Consider the following 23,779-nt stretch of genomic DNA (forward strand, 5'->3'; position numbering starts at 1 on the left):
AGTGGAGTCAGGTATGCCAAAATCCTGGTCCACTGCGACAATAGTGCCGATCTTTAAAAAGGGCAACAGGGACAACGCACAATGTTATAGGCCTATCTCTCTCATCTATGTAACAGCGAAAGTTTTAGGGAGGGCCATTCTTAATCGGTCAATGGACTGGGCGGATGAACACAACATAATCTCTGATACCCAGTACGGGTTCAGGCCTGGCCGTTCAGCCTCAGGCCAATGCCTTAATTTATACCTCTTGGTAGCCAAGTACACCGTCGCTAGTGACGAGACGGTGTACTTGGCATTTAAGGACCTTACGGCAGCTTTCGACTGGGTTAACCGAAAGAAATTGTGGGAGTTAATGGGGGCCCTGGGTGTAGATATAGGCCTGATTAACATTTTAAGAGCCTTGCACCATTATACTTCAGCCCAGGTCAGATACAATGAGGAGGGAAATACCACCGATTCCTTCCCATGCTCCAGGGGTGTGAGACAGGGCTTTATCCTGGCGCCCTTTTTATTTACTTTATACATCAATGGTTTAGACCAGGCGCTTGGAGCTCTAGGGGTGGACTGTCCAAGGATAGGAAGAAGAGGGATCCCTGTCTTGCTTTATGCGGACGACGCAGTGCTCCTGGTACGCACTGCGCGGGGTCTACAGCACCTCATAGATGGCTTTGTCAATTTTATGGAGAGTTTGGACTTGTCTGCCAACCTTTCAAAATCATACATTATGGAGATGGGAAAAAGACCATGTAGGAAATTCAATTATAGGATCGGTACTCATTGTTTGGAAAAAGTGCAGGCATTCTCTTACCTGGGAATTTTATTTGATAGCCGCTTATGTTTTAAAACACTGACAGATGAGAAATGCAGAACATTAATTAGCTCTACCGGGGCAATTATGAACTTTGCGCATAGGCTGGGTCACTGGTCGCCAGAAGATATACTGAAATTGTATAATGCCATCTGCAATGCCAAAACATTATATGCGGTCTGGGGCTTCATTGACCCACAGAAGATCCAAATCGAAGAAAATAAATACTTGCGGCGGTTACTCAGAGACCCCCAAAGTACACCTTCCCACACCATCCATGAGGAATTGGGCCTCACTTACATTAGAGACAGGATCCAATTGAAACCCCTCACCTGCTGGATTAAAATATGGACAAATCCCGAAGCGGCCTTGAGTCAGCAGATAATAATGGATTGTATCACCCGGGAGCGAGGGCGGAACATCCACTGGCTTAAATATGTAAGGAAGACTCTGTCAGGTCTGAGCTACGCTGATCATTTTAATCGTCTGACAAAACTGTTACCCCGGGATAAGGCTCTTATCAAGTCGGAATTTTTAAAGAAAATGGCCTCCACCAGGGAAGACAGGGAGCTCGTCAAACCATCGGTGAGAGCCCACCTCTTGGCTAAATCCAGTATGGAACCTTATCTGTCCCATCTTTATAACGCACAGGATAGATTTTTAATGACCCGATTCAGGCTGAACCTACTTCACCATATACTGAGGGACCCCGCGGGGCACATAACATCTATAGAGTTGAGGGGTCCGTGCGGCTGCGACCAACGGTCTCCGCAGGACAGGCTCCATTTTGTTTTGTTGTGCCCCTTCTATGCTCACCCCCGGAAGTTATTTTTAAAACGCTTCTCAAAGAATGCAAGGTTCAGACAGGCAAAGGTGGCCCTATTGTTTCAAAAATTGTCCGTAGAGGTTTTAAAACTTTTTTGTACTGTTCATTTTTTAAGGATGGCTGCGAGACTCAGAAACACAAAAGGTGACAGATAACGGTATATGATGTCAACCCCTTTGCACTAGCACCCATGCTGTTTTAGATAATGAACTATGTGGGAGGTGGGTTTCCCTCCTAGCTTGACGGCAGATTTTAAATGTAACTTGTTTATGAATCCCTGATGCCCCATTTTTTAACCAAGGTTAATCTATATAAGCCCCAAGATGAATTTTATTGAAACTTGTTAATATTTCTGAACCGATTGTATATGCACTTTGAATCAGGGCTTAATCTTTGCTGCTTTTTTAACGTTACTGTACTTTTATGGTATTGTTGTATACCAAATAAAGTAATTTTGAATGAATTAATGAATATGTTTAAATCGATAAATAATACATATAATGTAAACAAATTAAACATATACATATAAAATAGAACATATACTTAATAATATTTACAAATAATTATTGTAATAACTTATACATTGTTAAAAGAACATTTTATAATTTAAAAATACATACATACACATAAAACAAAGATATAAATAAAAATATACAAATATATATAACAAATAAAAATAAATATTTTAAATAAATTATACCCTACATTAACTAAAACAGTAAATATTGGATAGCATAGCGGTAAAAATGACTGTTCCCACTCCAGAGAGTGCAAAAGTAGGGAAAGTGTTGGATAGAGTATGGGTAAAAATTACTATTCCAACTCCAGAGAGTGCAACAGTAGGGAAAGTGTTGGATAGCGTAGGGGTAAAAATTACTATTCCCACTCCAGAGAGTGATACAGTAGGGAAAGTGTTGGATAGCTTAGGGGTAAAAATTACTATTCCCACTCCAGAGAGTGCAAAAGTAGGGAACATGTTGGAAAGCGTTAGAGGCAAAAATTACTATTCCCACTCCATAGAGTACAACAGTAGGGAAAGTGTTAAATAATTATGTATTAAATTATAAATTGTTAGAAATATATTACGAATTATAAATACATATATATATATATATATACATGTACACCAATAACATAAAAATAAAAATAAAGTATATATATAATAAATTAACATAATAAAATATTTTTTATCTTTTTAAAATACATTTGACAACTCATTAACTGAAACAATGAGAAAATATTGGATAGTGGAGGGGTAAACATTACCATTCCCACTCCTGTGAGTGCAACAGTAGGGAAAGTGTTGGATAGAGTAGGGGTAAAAATTACTATTCCCACTCCAGAGAGTGCAACAGTAGAGAAAGTGTTGGATAGCATAGGGGTAACAATTACTATTCTCACTCCATAGAGTGCAACAGTAGGGAAAGTGTTGGATAGCGTAGGGGTAAAAATAACTTACAAATAAATAAAATAATTGTTTTAAATAAATAATTATTTAAATATTAAATAACAATAAATTAATTAACAATACCAATAAATGATTAATAACAAATATTTGCCAATTAATAATTAATTAACAATTAAATTAATGATGAATACCAATACATATTAATTATTAAAAATTAATTACAAAATAATTATTAAATAACAAATAATACATTTTCAATACCAAAAAACAATAATTATTTAAAGTATTTAGCAATCAATAATTAATCAACAATAAATTATTGATAAAATACCAATAAAGAATAATTAATCGAAATTAATGACCAATTATTAAGTTATTAACAATACATTATTGATAAATATCAATATATAATAATTAATAACACTTGATTACCAATTATTCATTAATGAACGAACAATTACTTTTTGAAACAAAAACATTGTAATTATTATAAATGTATTAGCAATTAATAAATATTTACAAAGTAAATTAATTATCAATACCCAACGATAAAATAAATAATTACCTAATTAGAATTAAATTACTTCCCACCCTATTCCTCTATAAACTTACAACACACTTCAATAATAAATTAATACAGTTAATATAATTGCCAATTAATGAAAATTAATTACCAATTAATAAAAATTAATTACCAATTAATGATTATTTAACATAAAATTAATTATCAATACCAACAAATAAAAAGAAATAATTACCTAATTACAATTAAATTACTTCCCATCATATTCCCCTATAAACCCACAACCAGCTACAGAACTAAAACACAAAATTTGCTTAAACATAATTACTAAATCCTAATTTTTTCAAATTAATTTACTATAATTAAATTACTTCCCACCCTATTCCCTTATAAACTCACAACCCTCTACGGTACTAACATGCATATTTACTTTTAAAAAAATTACTAACTTCTAGAAATGTTATACATATATTCTAAAACTAGTACAATAATTAACAACACAAACATAAAATACATAATAAAATACATAACACTAATATAAATATCGATATTAGTAACATAGATATTTTTGCTATTGATATTACTAACTTCGATATTAACAAAAACAATATTTCTTACCTTTAGGTCGATATTCTGGTCATCGATATTCTTTATTTCGATATTCTGTCTCTACGATATTTACAACTCGATATTACTGTAGGTCAAAATAAAACACTCGATATTCAGACTGTGCACCGATCAATCGATCCCTCCAGGTTAACATCTAAGTGCAGGGAATAAAAACAAGTATTGCACACTGGGTGACTTGTTCAATGTTGATTTACTGACCGCTTCACTTCAGAATTAATAAATAGAACATGAAGAAATCTTGCCACCAAGACCTTTAAATTACACATACTTGCACTTACAATTGCACCATTATACTGTATCCTTTCCTGTGCAGAAAATACTCACAGGGGGTAGGCATTCCATAATAGAGATACCTTGAAAAGTAGGCGAACACCCACAAACGTCTACATTTGTGGCTTTCAAAAGCCATTGCAAGGCATATTCCCATCCTGGATAAAGTCAGAGATTAAGGGCCCAATTTATTCTTTGGCAGACGGAGTAATCTCCATTGGCCTGGAGGAGGACTTGTCTGCCAGGTCTGGACTACTCCACCCAAAAAATTTAGAAATTACTGTCAAGTTGTTTTTAATTTCTAAAGCATTGGTAGGAACCACTGTCAAAGCAGTTCCCATTAATGCTTTTTACAGTTTGGTGCAGGGTTCAGTCAACATTTACTTTGCAGGGAGGGCGGAAGAGTTTAATCACGGTGGAGACCGAGTAGCCTCTGCCATGATTAAATCTAAGGTCTAACCACATTTAAATTTGGCGGGCGGTCCACAGCTTGGTGGTATGGATACTCTCTTGTCGCTGCTATGGAATATCCATACTCCCAAGTTATAAATAGGGCCCTCAAACTTGTCAAGGGTAGGAGTAAATCCCTAATTAGGGTGAAAATGAGGAAACACTAAACATTTTTGAGCATTTAAGGGAGGAAGAAGAAAAGAAAAGGAGTCAAAAGAAAATGCTCTATTGCAAATACTCATTTAAATGTACCTTGTCCAAAGCAGGAAAGGGAGCAGAGCTACACCATGCTCGAAAAGGCATCTCACTAGAAAGGCTCCATGTGCATAGCACTGTAAGAGGAGAGATTACTTCTTAACAACCCTCCCGGCTCTTAGTATCCAGTCATTGAGTAACCAAGATAATTGGAGTGAGCGTTTGGATGAATCCTGCCTCTAGATTGATTGCTGAGTCAGCCACAGGCTAAGAGACAGGTAGAGTGACAATACAGACGTCTACACAAGACGCTGGCCCATAACACTTCTGATTGGCTGTACGAGTGCTTGAAAGGCACTGACTCTTTTTACTGGATTGCGCCACATCCCAGCAGGTGCTGGTGCAGCCAGACACTGCCGCATTAGCAAGCCACTTACTGGGCATAACAAAGGAGGAAATATTGGGGGTTTTCAACTCAAGTGCAGAATATCGGCAGAACAGCAGCGTAACACATGAAATCAGCTGGCAAGGGGAGCAAAAACATCTGTATGACTTACCTGGTGTATTTCTCTGGTACATCAAGGGAGTCTGTTCTACATTGAGAGAGGTTGCCCTGTGACGTCACATTATCCCAAAGCAGAGCAACCATACAGCCTTCAACACAGTGAATTTGTTAGGGGATGCTAATTTCCATGCCATCTAATGCTGGACAGAGAGTACGTGCCTAACTCGCTAATATTATAGACGATAACAGGGATTGAGCACAGGACTTTTCAACTACCGAAATGGCAAATGTGAGAAGAGGAACACAGAGATGTAAGCAGAGTGACTCAGCTAACCAGAGTAAAGCACTACATTTACACCCAAAACTCTGTTACTGATTACATATACCTAGCCAGAAACGATATCTAGTGAGGGAAGGCACTTTCCTAGTGTAATACAATTGTGAAAACTTCCCCTATGCTATTTACAGCAAATACACATAGATGTGTTCATCATTGTCACGGAACAAGGCCTCTAGGTAGCTGCTGTTCTCGGAGACTCTTGCCAGCAAAAAGTAATTGTCTTGGCCTGTTGAGTCGTATATGGTGACAGTGTTGTGCTGTCAAAATATCAACCTCTATAGTTGAAACACACAAGACAAATGAACAAAGAACTTAAATTACTCGGGGGAGTCACTTTCATGCAATCTTGCCTAGAAAGATCCAACAGGAGGCGGGACTCAAGTGTTGGAAATCCCTGATTGGGGTTCTGAATTGAGGAACTTGGAGAAGAAAGTTCTGGACCTCGAAGATAGAAGTTAACAAGATAATATCAGAATCTTTGGAGTTCCAGAACCAGAAGAAGGGCAGGATATGTTCAAGTTGCTTTCTATAATCATTCCTTCACTACTGGAGCTGGAATGTATGCTTCCTCTAGAGTTCTAAAGAGCCCACAGAACATTTATGTGGAAACAGTCGCCCAGAGCTTTGCCTAGACCAATTCTAGCTTGCATTATATGGCATCAACACATTTGGGAGATTCTATGACCACATAAGATACATGGGCCATACTCATACCACAGGAAAGGATCGTGGTGGTGGCAGATTTCTCCAATGAGACCCATATCCTGTGTAAAAAGTTATTGGTACTACAACCTGCTTCCAAGAAACGTGATATTAGATATCACCTGTTTGAACCGGCTACAATGCTGGGGACGGCAGAGGGTAAGACCAGAGAACTCCATCACCCAGACAATTTAGAAAGGCCTGGTGGAACAATTGACATTTATACTCACAGTCTCAGAGATAGAGGGTCCCTCTGCTCTCCAGAAACTCAAATGTATTCAATGCAGGAAAAGAACATCATGCGCAGAGACAATGAAAGGGACCACAACGGAGATGCTTCCCCTCCAACTGCTGATTGAGATAAATTTAGCCTTCTGCTAAGGGCATAACAAGGCTAATTTGATGTTTATTACTTGATCTACTGGTGACTTTTGTACTGTCAATGATCATTTTGCACTGAGTGTACAGGTACCCAATGGTAGCTTGATGTCACCCATCCAAAGATTTTGTTTTCTTGTTCCATTTGTCATAAGGTACATTTGAGTATGCTCTGAATTATATGACATACTGCCAATTCTGGGAGTAGAGAGAGGAGCCTTTGTAATGCACAGAACTATTTCTACCTATAAGAGAGGTATTCTTCCAAGCCCAGCCTTATTCAACTTATATTTCCACTAGATTTAAAGGACCAAGAGGACCCTAAATTAACCAATATCACAGCCATGATTTTGTCTCCAGTCCCTGCTGTTGCATCTCACTGATGTGCCTGTAGAAATACCACAATATCAAAAGCAGGAGCTCCCTGTCCAGCAATGACCTGTTTGTTCTACCGAGACTCAGGTTGTTGATTTCCACTTCCACCAGGATGCCCGAGCCCAATTTATGGTGGAACATGTCTAGTGCTGGGACAGTCCCGGAGAAAGGGGATGGGAGAGAGGCGGGATGGGAAAGAGGGGGAGAGGGAGAGTGAGAAAGAGAGAGAGAGAGAAAGTGTGAGCGAGCGAGATGGAGAGAGAGAGAGAGAGAGAGAGAGTAAAGGAGAGAGAGAGAGAGAGAGAGCATCTCGGTGGGATGCTCACCAGACAATTGCTAAAGGGTTGAATTTCCTAAAAGATCACTTAGTTATTGTTGGAAAGTGGGTTATTGGTAGGGGCAAATGTAGGTCTGCCACTGGCAATAAGGCCACTAACACATGATAAGACTCAGCATAGGTCTTAGAAAATTATTCCTATGCTCAGCCCTTGATAATGTGGCTGCGAGCCGACAGGCTTAATTTCAAAGACAGGTATGTAAAGCATGTAAAAATACAATTTCAGTAAATAATTAAGACACAACACATAATAAAAATCCAATGCCAGTTTATAATAATTGGAAATATTTTTATCTTTGAAATGACCCAAAACGACAAAAAAAATCCAATGTAGGGAGACGGAGATATGAATTTTCAAAGATTTAATGAAATATAGCACGTAGAAGAATATAGCATCATATTGTGATACCTGCTCGCGGTAGACCGGGCCAAAGTCAAAGTTTCAGGCCGGGAGCAAGGGAGCCCTGAGAGGCTACAGCTTGTGCCAGGTTCCGGTCTCAATTTCTACCTAATCACTTAAAAGCTTTTCTGAAGCTTTTCCTCTTGAGGCCCCTCAAAGCTCCCAGCCAGTCTGGATTCAGTGAGGTTCGCCGGCTTGACTTGTGACAAGGTCCTGGTCAACTTTCCTGGAGGGGACTTAGAAAACTTCTTAAGATCGTTTCCGCTGGGTAACCTGGGAATCCAGGCCGGCACACGATGGAAGGCAGGCGGCTTGGCTCTCGCAGTTGCTCCCAGTCACCTTTTCTAGGAGCTGGGTTTCTCAATGCTCCTCATGTATCTGGATCCGGTGAGGGTTCACCAGCTTCAGATTTTCTCTAGTCCTGGTCAATCTCTGGAAGTTGGAGGGATGGAGCTTTCTGCGGGATGAACCTGGTTGGCTTGGCCAGATCGCGGTTGAAAGCAGGCGGCCTGGCTTGCCAGGTTGAGTTGGTCTCTCTATGGAACTTTTTTCAAAGTTGTTCCAAAGTTCTCCAAACTTCTTGAACTTCTTCCTAAAGTTCCTCAAGGGGTCCCAAAGTGTCTCAAACTCACTCCAAGGGTCTGGAAGCTCCAAGATTGTCCTTGAAAGTTGAGGACTTCAGTTCCCCAAATCCACTGGTACAACACCCTTACACATCCACTGATGGTTCTCCAAGGTGTAGATTTAGTTGGTGATGTTCCAGATAAACTCTTTTACCCTGTAGCTTTCAGTGAGTCCACTCTTTAGCTCTTTTCCAGCAAGATAATCCACAGGGCTGTAGTTTCAGATGGTGCAGTCTTTAGAGGTCAGGCCTTAGAAATCTTTGCACAGCAAAACGTCTCAACAGGGCACTTCTTGCTTCAGTAAGTTTCAGCAGCAGATATGGAGGGCTCTGCCCCTCTCAGATACTTATTTCAAGTTCTCTGGGTGAAGCAGGAGGTCCCTTCTGACCAATGGGAGCAGGGTAACTCCTCCAATATATGACCACATCCTGTAGAGTGTGGCATTATTTTGTCCCAGAGTGCATCAAATCTACCAAATCCATAATGGATGATTTTCCAGCACGGAGGTAAGAGCTGGCTAAACACACCCCTAGGATGGCTAATTTACTTAGACTCTCCCCCCTGCATCTGTCCATACCTTCCTTAATCCTATCATCTGCCTAAGGTGGGAAATTCAGAGCTGTAAATGACTCTGGTCTCTCCTCTCCTCTTTGAAGAACATAGTTTACGACTTCTCCCCATGCCCTGGCATTCCTATGGACCAGCACACTGCCCTGCCAGCAGAGCTGGTTAACCCCAGGGGCTCTTTATCACCTCTTCAAGACAGCCTGGCTAATCCACTTAACTCTGACCAATCAGGGCAGACCACTGGAACAAGAAAGTCTTAACTTCTTGTATGTACACTTTAGGAGAAATTCAGCAATATATTGTTGGATTTATTAATACCATTCTGGGAAGTCTTTGAATGGCATTTCTATCCCTCTCCTATCAAGAGTTATTAATCATTAACTCCCTACCATGTTAACCTATGTAACAGGGGATTTGCAATGGGAAAAATGACTTGGGCCATTTTTCCAGCACCAGGACTTACAAAAACATATTCTATAAGTACTTGCCTTATATCTACAGGAACCCCACCCCATGTGCAACTAGGGGAGACATTACTGGTTCTGAATCTGTAGAAATATTGCAGATTCTCCCTCCACAGTGCTCCTAGCAAAAAAGTCGAATTTGAGCAGAAATGTACCACAATGTGGGGAGTAAAATGTGAAATGTCAATTTATCCAGGCATATAAAAACTCATTTTAGAAGGATGTACATTTTAAATACCTGACCCCCAACCACTGGGATACCTAATGGAGACACTGGGGGTCCCTAATATGCCAAAACATTGTAAGTTATCCATTTCTAAGTGCCCCAAACACCAACGTTGAGTTTGGGCACAGTTTACTTTTTAAAAGCAGGCCTGGCACCCAGGACTGTTTTTAAACTGACCTCAGGCTTCAGCAGTGGACACATGCAAGTGCAGAAAAAGGCTGCTGGCCTCTAAACTGCCATGCCCCAGGGTACTGGGGACTTCTTGATAGTTTCAATCCCCCTGCCCTATTATATACTAGGGGCCTACAGGGTAGGTCATGCCAATCACAGGGGTACCCCACCATACCATTTTGTACCCTAGTATATGTAGGTGTTTTAACTGTATTCTAATGTGTCTATTTCAGCACAGCACTGGCCCTGGGCCTGGTTAGGCAGAGCCAAGGGTCAGTCAGAGTCAGTTACCACCAGTACCATTCAGCAAATAGTTGGGGGGCCCAGGGCACAGGATGACTTTGCAACAGTTATTACCCTGGCCTAACTTAGTTTTCCCCCTCAGCTACTCCTATTCAACCAGCTATACCTGTGTCTTTCGCTTTTCCGTCTCTGTGGCTCCCTTGTCTATTCTGGATGTGTGCTGTTAACGTGTGAACCCTGTTGTTAAGGAGGAAGTGGTTAGTAGAAATGCAGTATTAGGTATGGGCTGTTTAATTCATTCTAACCCTTGGAGCTACATATTGTACACCCAGCCACAGATCTTTCAGCTTTTTTACTGGATGAGAAATCTGGTCCTATCCCACTGGACGTGGGATTGGATTATAGTAGCAGACACATACGAGAACTCAAAAGAATATTAAAATACACATACAACTGACCGTAACATACATGTCACAGTTCATGTGATTGACCGAGGTATACACAGGATAACATTGACAACATGCGGTAGTTTACATCATCGATCAATGCAATATCCATTGGTTAGCAGTACACCACAGAGAACAATATTGGCACATCAGGGTTACTATGTGGTCACATATCACATAACATAACATCACATTAAGAATGAGTACATTACAAGTAATACTGTATGTGCCAGGAGTTTTCATATCATAATCATTACATGAGAATTAGTGCTACTCCTTATGGTTGCCACAAACCAGTTGTGGACACTTATTAGCACAGAGTAGACGCTGTTATCTCACACCATTATGCAACATTTTGTCTTAATATGCTCCACTAAAATCTGCATCCAAAATCGGAGCAGCTGATGTCTATTTTAGAGTGGTTCTCAAAAACACAAACCCTTACTCATAGCTTAAAACTGAAGCATGTTCGAGAGAGTGGTAACTGTAGCACAAACGCAGTGGACCATATAGACTGCAGCTGACCTGTGTTCCTAAAATAAAATTCAGCACAAGTACATACAAATGTGTGCACACACTACAAGCACCTGCTGCCAAGGTACATGTACCAACTCAGGTTTTAAATGACAATATAGAACGCAGAGATACACCAAAAAATAACCCAAACAAGGATGTGGGTCTTGTCTTTCTTTTCTTTTCTATAAAATGCATCACACGTGTGAAGACAGCAAATGCATTTCGTCCATAACAATAGACTTCTTCAGAGCTGCAATACATTAAGTATGTACAACAAATAAAAACCAAACATAGAAAGCTAAACATAACACCCAATCCTAATACATGCCACAATACTCAAATTAGGTAACAATAGACATTGTGAAACATGTAAATATTAAAGTACAAAAGTGCAAAAAGTACAAACATACAATTAATGCCAAATGTAGTGCGTCAAAGTCAATACAGAACAAGTGCCACCAAAGGTCTGTCTAGCTGCCCTTACATGGAAGAATGCAGCCATACTAATTGCAGGTAGGCCAATTCTTTGGCGTGAATGGCATAATAAGGGAATCTGGAGAAAAGATTATCTTATATTAGATGGTGTCTCCAAGTCCTTAAATAGCCTTTGAATGGAATTGCACATGCAAAAAAAGTACGTTCCAGAAATATCTCCAGCTATGGCACTGCTTCATTTGCAAGACAGGAACATAAAAGTATGATGTGGTGATCTTGCCATTACATGGTTATCTGGAGAAGGGGGGTGATAATAAAAAACAGATTTGGGGATTATACGAGCTGCTGATAACAGAACTCTCCTCTGAACCAACTGAACTTCTCCTGAGGAAGCTTGGTCAGAACACATGAAGACCCATGATAAAGTTCTCAGTGAACCCTACCTGAAAGAGTATTTTCAAGATCTTGCAGAATACTCTCTGGATCGCGATATTCATAGTTTGCGGAAATGCACCAACCTACACTTCTAATGGCATTGAATATGGTGTACCATTGTTGAGAAAAGTAGCTGCTCTTCACCCACTTCCTGGCATTAGAGATCCTTCATTATACCAGGGGCATTTGAGGGTTGAAAAATTACAAGAAATGGTGGATGGAGTCTACTCTACTGGTAGCGAAATTATGTATCCTTAGAGGATGGAAATTGAGAACTGTGCTAACATGCCTTAGCGTTGAGGAAACGGGATGTGCACTGCCTGGTTTCTCAAAATGTTTTACCGTGCAACACGGGAATCACTCCCCTCCTGGAGTGTACCTGTATATACCAACTAGTTGCACACCTATGAGCTCATAGGTGTGTCTCCCATGGCACCAGTGTATTATGCTGTATCCTACAGCTCAAGTTTTTATCCAAAAAGAAAGTTTCAAACAAAGGTATTTTTGTAATTCAAAATAAACTGTATTTCAATGCATATCCAATTGTTCGTGACATGTAGCAACATTCAAAAAGTTCCAATGCATTTCGGTGATATCATACACCTTCTTCAGGGAACATCTACAAATAAACAAAAGTATATACAATGTAATCACTATGTTATAAATTTCTTACTTCAAACATATTCTTACACTTATGTTATTCAGTTAATACTGCCGAGTTACACATTTAAATTCATGTGCCTGAACCCCCATGCAGGCCAATCGTTTCCACAAAGATGAGTATCCATGAGCCCGTGGGAAAATTCATAGATAAGTACTTTCAACCATTGGTCATAAAGAATCTTTCTTACATAAAGGATACGACTGATTTCTTGGTCAAGTTACAAGCAGTAAAAATACAAGAAGATTGCATCATGGCAACCATAGATGTCAAAACATTGTATACCGCTATCCCGCATAGAGAAGGCCTCGAGGCCATAGAAAAAGCATTGCTACATAGCACGTATTCACAAGACCTACAAATCTTCTTGATGCAATTGATGGAATTCACCCTTATGAACAGCTACTTTACCTATGACAAACGCTGGTTCATTCAGCTTAATGGGACAGCTATGGGAAATTGCGCCGCTCCGGCGTACGCAAATTTATTTATGGGATCCTTTGAAGAAGAGCATATTTACCATAATCAGGAATGGGCAACGCACCTGTTAGCATACATGAGATTTATCGATGACATGTTCATTATATGGAAAGGCTCACAGGAATCGTTAGAACAACAACTAAGAATCTTGGACGACAAAAATGAGAGAATAAAATTCACGTGGAATATAAATGATGCCATCATTCAATACCTAGATGTAGAGATAACATTAAACAATGGTAGGTTTACCACGAACTTGTATCGTAAGCCCACAGACAAGAACAATTTGTTACAATATACTAGTCACCATCCTCCATCATTGAAGAACCACCTTCCGTATACACAATTTCTCAGGGTCAGGAGAGTGGTATCTGAGGACAACGTATGCCAAGAACAACTACAAACCATGGCTGACAGATTTTTTACTAGAGGTTATCCAGCATCTATGATACAGAAATCACAGGCTAGAGCACAGACTAAGACAAGACAAGAGCTATTAACCTATAAAACAGTCACAAAACCACAACGATTAACATGCGTCAGCAAATTTTCAAATGTAAGCACCCGATTCAAAAGCATCATATATAAGCACTGGCAAATTGTCAAAATGGAACCAGACTTTAAAGGGATTTTTGACCAGGAACCTTTATTTGCACACACAAGAGGAAAAAATATTGGTGACCTTTTGAAGAAACCTAAGCAAACGATTCCACATCAGATATACAGAGGAACAGTGCCATGTTTAAACTGTGCAAATTGTCACAATATCATCAAGGGGACCAACATCAGTCACCCCATGAAAGGACACAAAATACCCTTAAAAGTTAATGCTACTTGTGATTCCACTAATGTGGTATACCTTTTGAAATGTCCATGCGGTAGCGTGTACGTGGGACATACTGAAAGAAAGTTGAAAGTGAGATTAACAGAACATAAAAGCAACATAAGAACTCACTCTACGAAGTCTACATTAGCTGTACATTTCACAGAAAAGCGACATAATTTAAATCAACTGAGAGCATGTGTATTGGAAACAGTACCGAGGAAAGAAGGAACACTGAACAAAAAAAATCTTTTAAAGCGAGAAAACCACTGGATTTATTTTTTGAACAGCCTTAAGCCAAATGGTTTAAATGATCGTACTGAATTTTTGTGTTACTTGTAAATTTATTGTATCTTTTAATCCTCTATGAATCTGACCGACCAACACCATTATCATATCGGTATTGTAAATATTCACTCATGGAGTCTTGGATTAAGCTCTATTGTCACATTAACCGCCATTTTGGGGAGATGTCTGTTAACAACAGACAGAATGTTAAAGTTTCGTGGCTTAGTTTAAAAAAAACGGGTTACTTTATAAAAATAGAAAGATTTTGCCACTGCGCATGCGTCAGGTGCGCAGCGTTAGTTGGGAATTTCCACACAGAGAGGACGCCAAGGGCGGCGGGAACCCACATTGAATAGCGGATTTTGAGCAACGGGTAAGCCACTGACAATGTTAATAAGTAACGCGTAAGGAAGCAACACGCAATGTTAATAAGCAACGCGTTATGCGGCAGGCGAACGTTAAGTAAGGTCCACACCCACAGAGAACCGCTTATGTGAGAGATTAGACGTTAATAGTAAGGACAGCTGGAACGAGCATAAATTACCATTTAAAGGGCCATACTAATGTCAGACTTGAATTTACACGTTTGTCTCAAAGGGGTTCAGGCACATGAATTTAAATGTGTAACTCGGCAGTATTAACTGAATAACATAAGTGTAAGAATATGTTTGAAGTAAGAAATTTATAACATAGTGATTACATTGTATATACTTTTGTTTATTTGTAGATGTTCCCTGAAGAAGGTGTATGATATCACCGAAATGCATTGGAACTTTTTGAATGTTGCTACATGTCACGAACAATTGGATATGCATTGAAATACAGTTTATTTTGAATTACAAAAATACCTTTGTTTGAAACTTTCTTTTTGGATAAAAACTTGAGCTGTAGGATACAGCATAATACACTGGTGCCATGGGAGACACACCTAACATGCCTTAGCGCATGTTAGCAGCCGTTTTGTCGACGCCTCGCTTTGTATCTCTAATGAGATGCAAAGTGGGTGTCACTGGGAGTACCCCTGACGGACTACCTCGTAAATTATCACTAAATGCACATCGCAATATTTACAAGTTGGCCCTCGGGATTTTAGCAGACGTTAGGTTTTGGCGAAAACTGCCGTTTTCGCAGAAAACTAACGTCTGCTAAAATCCTGACTAATGTATGTTGACAATGGGAGGTGGATTGGTGTGTTACGGCCACAGGGTTGTATCATCAAGCATATCACTGTTTTGCAGGGAACATCTCTGGAAAAACAGCGATGTTCCCTGCAAAACAGCGATTTCCACGCTATCGCTGGATTATAAGACATGTTCAGATGGTGATAGTCCTTGATGATGAGCATGAAAAACTTGAAATGAGAAGTGATTGATTGCCAAGATCAAGGAACAAACCTGAAAAAAGAAACAACTCTTGGTTTCAGTGAAAGAGGGATTTGAGCTTGACCTTCCCTGGTAGACTTTGAGGTCAGATAATTTCTCCTCTGGTGAAATTCTGGAATATAATGTCGGAAGATGGAATGTTTTATATAACCATTTTCAAAGAATGTGCCCAGAAAGCTATAGATGTTCTAGGCTGCTCTGAATAGACACGTAAGAGGTAATCCAACATCTATCTAGCAAGACAGATGTTGCTCTGGCATCATCATCAGAATTTTGGAAAAATTGCGTAAATATTATAGGGTACAAAGGCAATTCTGAAGAGGAAGTCTTGAAATATTCCAATACTTTTATGTTGTGCCAGAAAAGTCTGATCCTCTTGAGTGTTATTGGTGCTTCACACACAAGACAATGTGGTACAAATAATGGCAAAGTCATATTTCAGTTCGATTGGTCTTCACTCTAGTGCTGAATAAATATTTTCATTAAGTCACAATATATAACTGGTTACAATGGAGATGGCCCTACTTCTTATGAATCATTCACAATATGTAGGAGCACTTAAGAGTTGGTAAATGGAGCACCAGTCAGATAAGGAGACACACAGCTGTTAGAGTATATAAGAAAGCGCTCAAAAGGTTTTGTGTGAATAAGGATGTTTCCAATAATTGTATTCTTTGGGATTCCTTCAAGGCATTTTAAGGGGCTTTAGTACTCACATCTGAATATAAATTGAGGTGAGGGAAGGAATTCTTTGGATTAACACATTAACTAAATTGAGATTTGGTTCGATCTGAAGATGGCTGCACTAAAGAATATAAAAACAATCATGGCAAGACTAGGGAGACTGAGAAGATTTTTTAGCCAGGAAAGCTAACAGAAAAAGTGCTCGGATTGGTCTGAAATAGTATGCAAATTGCATTAGAGCTGCTAAATGTTTTGCCAAGCAGATCATGACGTAGGGGCTGCATTACAGATGAGGCACATTTTCATTGTTTGCGCCAGGCACACCTTTTAAAAGGTGCACCCGGCGCAAACAATCAAAATGTGCCCTATTATGATGAATGCAGATTTATAACAGTTTATCTGTGATGTTTGCATAAATTGATGAATTTTTGATAATGAAGTAAAAAAAGTTTTTCCAAAAAATAAAACAAGTTAAAATTGAAATGAACACTTCTGGGTCACATTGAGTCGTTGACGTGTGCCCGATTTGAAAATTGACTAAAGAAATATCAGTATTGGCATGTTTGTTGTTGCTTACAGCACTTGTTACAGCAATAATGCGATTCAGCATTAATCATTCAACTAAAAATATACTCTGTGTTGTCCTATTCAGGAACATTCAACAATTGTTTGCAATATATAAATTCATCCAAAGAACAATAAATACAATTTCCTAATGGACTTTAATCTGCACCCAATTCTGAGCTGGACAGGATGGAATTCACAAACTGCGCATGAGTTCAGGAATTCTGGGGATGCAAATTGACATTTGCACATTCTGCCTCTATTATTTAAAGCAGATTTTACTTGCTGCAAAGCATGGGGCATTTGGCATCTAACTCGCAATCTCCCAATGCTATAATCACAACCTGCGTGTTCAGTTGTATTTAGAGTATCATGCATGAGCCAATGAAACTACGGAAAATAAGATGACATGATGCATTAATCAGACCTTTACCTGGCAATATGCAGCCATCTTGAAAAAGGCTAGTGCAAGAAAGAAGTTCCAGTCATTTAAGAGAGGAGGAACATTTCTGCGGCAATAATATACTGAAACCAAATCTTCAATTTCTGTAATGCAAGTGAAAAAGAAATAAACTTACATCGTTAATGACAAACATATACAACTTTGAAGGTGGTTTAAAAATCAAAAGACAGGTTAATTCACAAAAGGATCTGGTCTAGCTGTGTAAATTGATATGGTACAGACTAATTGCAACATGAATATCAAGATAGTAAGAACATATAGGTAAGTGTAGATTACTATTGCTTATTCCACATTTACAGATGTGGAGTAAAGTATAGAAAATCTATTCGTGACAATACAAGCATACCTTCATGATATTTTTGCTGTCAATATTCTTGTTACAATATTTGTGTACCATGATATGTAGGGCTAAATTTTCTGATAGTAAACTGCAGAAAAGTACAACAGGTAGGTGTGTACCTTTACACACACAAAGTGGAATAGCTGTGGATCACGATAGAGAATGTATGCGCTACATTAACTCAACTTTTTGCATATGTAAGTAAAACGAAGGAAGTTTTGTGAAATAGGTCCATGCTGATTCAAAACTCATTTTGCATTGATTGATTTTGAACAGAACATGTCCCCAGGAACCTCAGAATGTGTATCAGATAGTAAGCTACCAAATGATAAGATAGCATTTGGCCCACTAGGCTCAAGGTATAAACGAGCATGCAAAATCCCATTTTCTGTTTGTGTAATAGAAATTTGTGGTGCAAACTCCTAATTAACATACTAGCTTTGAGTAAAATGTTTCCAACTTTGTATAAAGAAAGATCCAAAAGAGTATGAATACATCCAAAATGGACCAGCTGATCGAGTATACATGAAAAACATTGAGATTGGACCAAGAATTATATATAGGTACATTAAATTGCATTGAGAGGACTGGTGTCTACAGGCTGCCTTGAGCAACCCTTCAAATTTAGTAGTTTGATATTTGAAGGATCTGTAATTCTTCATATACAAAATTATCTTCAAGCTCAAACTTATACTGGAATTGTACCTGCCTTGATACAAGATGCTTGTTATCTGCACATTTTGAATCCAAGATACTCAGTCTAGTTGCTTCTAAATACCCCCATAGTAGTGAGAAATGCACTACTGTTGATTTGTAGGAAAAATCATCACTGTTTCTTTTAGGACCTTCTTGTTGTAGATGACAATTTATTGGAGTCAATAAATGCAATTGTTAATCATCTAAAACATATAACTGCTATGAATAGCAAGTCATTTCACAGAAGTAAAAAAAGTTTCACAACTTCCACGTGGTGATCACAGATGCACTTACTGTATCCATCAGTGTTTGTTTGGGTACTCATAACAGACAGCACAGAAAAGTAAGCTAGATCTGCCACTGGTGGCCCAATTGATGAAAGTTCCCAGTCAAGGACGGCCACAACACGTGCCTAAAACAGAAAGAAACAATAGGCTCACACTTGTAATGCACCACCGGATAAATGTTGTTTGTTCATCAACTGCCTTCAACGTAGATATGTAGAATAGAATTACAACATAGAAAGAGAGACGTCTTTCTGATGTGATAAGGAAACAAAATATATTAATTTAGGTTTGGTAGATGTCAAATCCTCTTCCAGGTAAACTTTAAAATGAATTGTAGCTTAGCAAGTACAATTGCATAGTGATTGGTTGAGTGACAAGAAAGTAAGAATCAAGCTTCAGGAAAGGGGTTTAGTTTCTGTACAATGGGCCACATGTATCAACCAAATTTGCGTTCGCAAACAGGACGTTTGTGAACGCAAAAAAGGCTTTTTACATGTATCAAAACCCATTTTGCCATTCGGGTAACCTGTTACCGAATCACAAAAGTGTTTGCGATTCGGTATTTGGAAGGAGCGTGTTTAGGGTGTCCCCTCCAAATAGCGAATCCTAATGGTATGTATGAATGTTTTGTGACCATGAATGCATTTTACCACCTACTTCAAGTAGGTGGTAACCCATTCGCAAATGGGAAGGGGTCCCCAGGGACACCTTTCCCTTTGGGAATGGTTGTAAAAACGTTTTTTGAGAGCAGGCAGTGGTCCTATGGTCCGCTCCCTGCTCTTAAAAAATTAAAATAAAACTTTTCGTTTTTTTATTTTTTTAAACACAACCTGGTTTCCTTTAAGAAAAATGAGCTGCATTAAAAAAAAAAGATTGCTTTATTTAAAAGCAGTCACGGACATGGGGGTCTGCTCACCCCAGCAGGCCTCTATCCCCGTGATTTTAGCGATTCCTAAGGGGTTGCAAATTGCGATCTAACTCATTATTATTAATGAGGTATGTTGATTTGCGACCCCTCTTGGAATCAGTATGTGAAACTCTTGGAGTTCAGACATTGGAAATTGCAATTACCTAATTGCAATTCTCAGAAAATCACAATTAGGACATCGCAATTTCTAATTTTGATGCATGTGGCCCTATATGATTAATTTGACATATGCTGTTTTATCTGCTTGGAGATGATAGAAACCAAGGACCTCATGTATGAGTATTCTAATGTACTGATTTGCAATTTGTGGTTTCTTATTTGGAATGTGTTAGAAATGGGATTTCCGGCTAGCTGAGACTTGTGTCAAAGCGAGGCAGAAACCACCAGTCTAGTCAGGATAGGGGAGCTACACTTCTAAAATAACCCCTGCTCACCCCCTTGGTAGCCTGGCATGAGCAGTCAGGCTTATCTTAGAGGCAGTGTGTAAAGCATTTGTACATAACCAACAATAATACAGTGTATGCACTACAAAATGACACCACACCAGTTTAGAAAAATATCCAATTTTTATATACGTAAGACAAGTCCGAATACGCTTAAAGAATCACAATACTATACTTCAAAATCTTCACTTCTCAAAATATGCTTTTCAAAAATAGTTCCTTAAGGTCGATAGCTCTGTCCGGGGCTATTGCGGCAATGTGAACAACCAATCCAAAAACTGTTCTGGCTGGTCGTGGGGTCGCAGGCCCACTACGGTGTTGGGAAGACCCGCAAACAGTACCTTTCAGCGATGCACGGCGATGGGGCCCTTGAAGTCACTCACGTTGCAGGTCGAGCTCCTTTCTGATGGGATTCGGAGCGCTGACGCCAACAGGCGTCGGGGGCTGTGGTGTGAAGCGCATCGGTGTGGTGGGTGGTGTCCCCAGGTCGCGGTACGAGCAGCGGCTTGGTGGTGGCGTCAGATGGCTTCGTCGGTGAGACCAGGGTCGCGGTGCGAGATGGAGGCAGTGCTCGTCACGGTGCTAGCAGTTCTCGGTGCAGGCAGCGGCATTGTCGTTGCTGAAGCGCTGTCATCGGCTGACGAGCTGGAGTCGATGGCGCCGGCGTCGGTAGGCCAAGACTGTGGTGCGGGATGAGGACGGCGCGTTGTGTTAACTCACGAGCTGTGTCCCCGAACCACGGTGCAGGCAGCGGTGTCGATTTCGACAGGAAGTGGTGGCATCAGGACAGCCACGGATTCGTCGCGTGGCGATGCAGAGTGTGGTGCCCACAGGTCGGGGTGCGAGCAGCAGCTCGGTGGCAGCATCAACAGGCATCATCGGGGAAACCAGGGTCGCGGCGTTGCGGCGATGCCTTCTGCTGTGCCAAAGCTTCGGCGTGAAACAAGGCGGTGCGGATGGCGGTGCCCACAGGTCGCGGTGCGAGCAGCTGCTTGGTGATGGCATCAACAGGCGTCGTCAGTGAGACCAGGGCGCAGAGTTTAGGCGGGGCCCTTTGTGGTGCCTTCAGGACACGGGTTCGGCAGAGCCTTCGTAGACGTCATCTAGAAGCGTTCTTCGGGGTGCAGAACAAAACACACAGTCCTCAGTGCTGCGGGTCGAAGAACCTGAAGTCTTTGTTGTTCCTCAGACATCGTGAACAGGGGGCAAGCTGTACTTCAAGCCCTTGGAGAGTCTCACCACTTCGATTGCAGAAAGTCCAGTCCAGGCCTTTCACTGCCCAAGACAGAAGCAGCCACTGCAGGTCAGTCCAGCAGGGCACCCAGCAAGGCCGTCATTCCTTTTGCAGCTTCTCCGGTGCTTCTTCTTGGCGGTCCTCTTGATCCAGATGAGATGAGTTTTAACATTTAGGGGTCTGGGATCCAAAAATCCTTTGATCTTTCAGTCAGAGGGTGTCTGTGTCCGACCAGAACCAGTTGGATCGTCTCTGGCTTGAATTCCTGGCAGGAGGTGGAGACGGCTTTGTCAGAGGCAGACCAGGTCCTTTGAGGTGCAAGGAGATTCCCTCCCTCTTCCCCCATCCCAATCCAGGTCTGTTGAGCCCTTACTTGACCTACCTAGACTATCAGGAGCCACCCCGCTCCCCAGCCATTTGTCGTCCAAAAAACCAGACAGACAATCCACATTCCAGCACAGGCACACAGGATGACCAAGCAAAATAATACCCACTTTTTACAAAGTGGCCTTTATGAACTCAGAATGAAAAGGGCACCCTTGCTAAAGGCTGCGTCTTTAGACGCTGAGATCAGGCATGCCAAACTTCATTCACTTATACCTTTTTCGAGCTAAGTACGTGGGTGGCGCAATCTGTGCTGCAGGCCCATGAGCAGCGGCGGACTCACAAGCCCTGGCACTCACAGTGCCCATTAATGGGGGCTGACAAGTGAGTCACACATCCAATCATAACAAAATTTACCACAGGAGTACCAGCGCTTTACCACTGATCAGCAGTGCGAAAAGCGTGCAGAAATGTTATACCAGCAAAAACGGAGTCAAAACCGGGAGGGCAGAAAGCAAAAACTCAGGGGAAACACGCCAAAAAAGATGCCAAGTCTAACAGAATGTATTATAATGGATTCGGAACAAGTAGTTGCAGATTGAGCACCGTCTTCTACCAAAAGCATTGATATTTTGAGAACTAACCTATTTATTAATAGGTTGGTTCACAAAATACTGAATCGTAGTGTGTCGCAGTTTGACCTACCTCATTAAGGTAATTTTCAACCCAACACAGCTAGTGCAACGGGCATGGTGACCTGAGAAGTATCTTGGCGATGTTCTCTTTTTTAACAATTTTGTTACCTTGCACTTTTTCTTTTTCTTCTTTTTTTGGGGGCATCCCTCAATCTCTGGACACTGCATTCTAGACCAGAGGTGCCTCTGGATGAGGCTGGCATTGAGCACGACTGCAACATCCAATGATAAATGCCATAATTTCAATGTGGGGCGGATGAAGAATATATACCTCTATTCCAAACAACATTGATTTTTTGAGGGTGTTTTCTAACCAATGGTTTAGAATTGTAACAAGTGTCCCTTTTCTTTTGATTACTGAATATTTACCCAAGGGGAAATAAGTGGACACTTTCTTCCTCCTCCCTACCAGTTGATCACTAATTATATAAGCAGCGCACAGCTGCGGGAGTCTCTACATAAAAAAAGAATCATTTCGATTCTAAAACTAAAAGAGAAGGCACTATGGAAGGTAATGTTGGACTGAGTTTTGATGAAAGCGATATCGAGGAAATCTTGGCAGCCCAGCCTCTTTTACACAATACAGATTTGACACAAGCTCTTGCTCAAACAGATGACTGGGACACACTAAAAGAGAAAAAAAGAGATCAAATACGAATCGCCATTCATGGTATCATCATGACGGAATATCTTAGATCCAAAACAGCACCAAGAGGTCTATGGATAAATAATGCACCAAGAATTTTCTTACATGACCTAGCATTTCGCAGAGATTGGTCCTCCATCTCTTGGAAATGTACTTTAGATTACCTTGTACTAATTATTAAGACAGCAAGAAGACTGTCTGAAGCTTTGCTAGTAGAGATTCAAGCCTGCGAGAATGAATTAAAGAAAGGCATTAATCCACTCATATATAAAAAGAAGCTTGAAGAGATAACAAAAGAGATGGAAGAGACACAAGAATTCATCATGCAAAGCAAACTACAAAAACTTGGTAAGGACTTAAAAAAATTCATCCAGGAAAAGATGCATCCATACTCAAAAGAAGACTATATTATCCCGGACCAAGGTTCTGACAATGAATCTACAGGAAGAAACTCCTCGAACAACTCAGTCGAAAGCTCAGAAGAGTACACCCCAAGAAGAGGCCGAAACACCTAGCGATACCAACGCCCCAGGAGAGGCAATAGATGGCAAAGACCGTACTACCCCAG

General features: G+C 40.3%; 1 protein-coding gene across 4 annotated transcripts in view; it reads right to left on the bottom strand.

The window, feature by feature from the left end:
• The window catches only part of LOC144785622 (acyl-CoA dehydrogenase family member 11-like), a 684,407-nt gene that overhangs the window by 41,652 nt on the left and 618,976 nt on the right, over nt 1-23,779 (bottom strand). For 3 of the 4 annotated variants that reach the window (XM_078664430.1, XM_078664431.1, XM_078664429.1), the window contains 2 exons: nt 18,949-19,066; nt 17,589-17,701 (listed from right to left, as the gene is read on the bottom strand). In XM_078664430.1, coding sequence (XP_078520556.1) covers nt 17,589-17,701; nt 18,949-19,066 — 231 coding nt within the window. Of the gene's footprint in view, nt 1-4,183; nt 4,329-17,588; nt 17,702-18,948; nt 19,067-23,779 lie in introns of all 4 variants that reach the window. The other variant, XR_013601998.1, reaches the window with a different exon arrangement.

Source organism: Lissotriton helveticus, chromosome 10, assembly GCF_964261635.1.
Source record: "Lissotriton helveticus chromosome 10, aLisHel1.1, whole genome shotgun sequence".
Taxonomy (NCBI): Eukaryota; Metazoa; Chordata; class Amphibia; order Caudata; family Salamandridae; genus Lissotriton; species Lissotriton helveticus.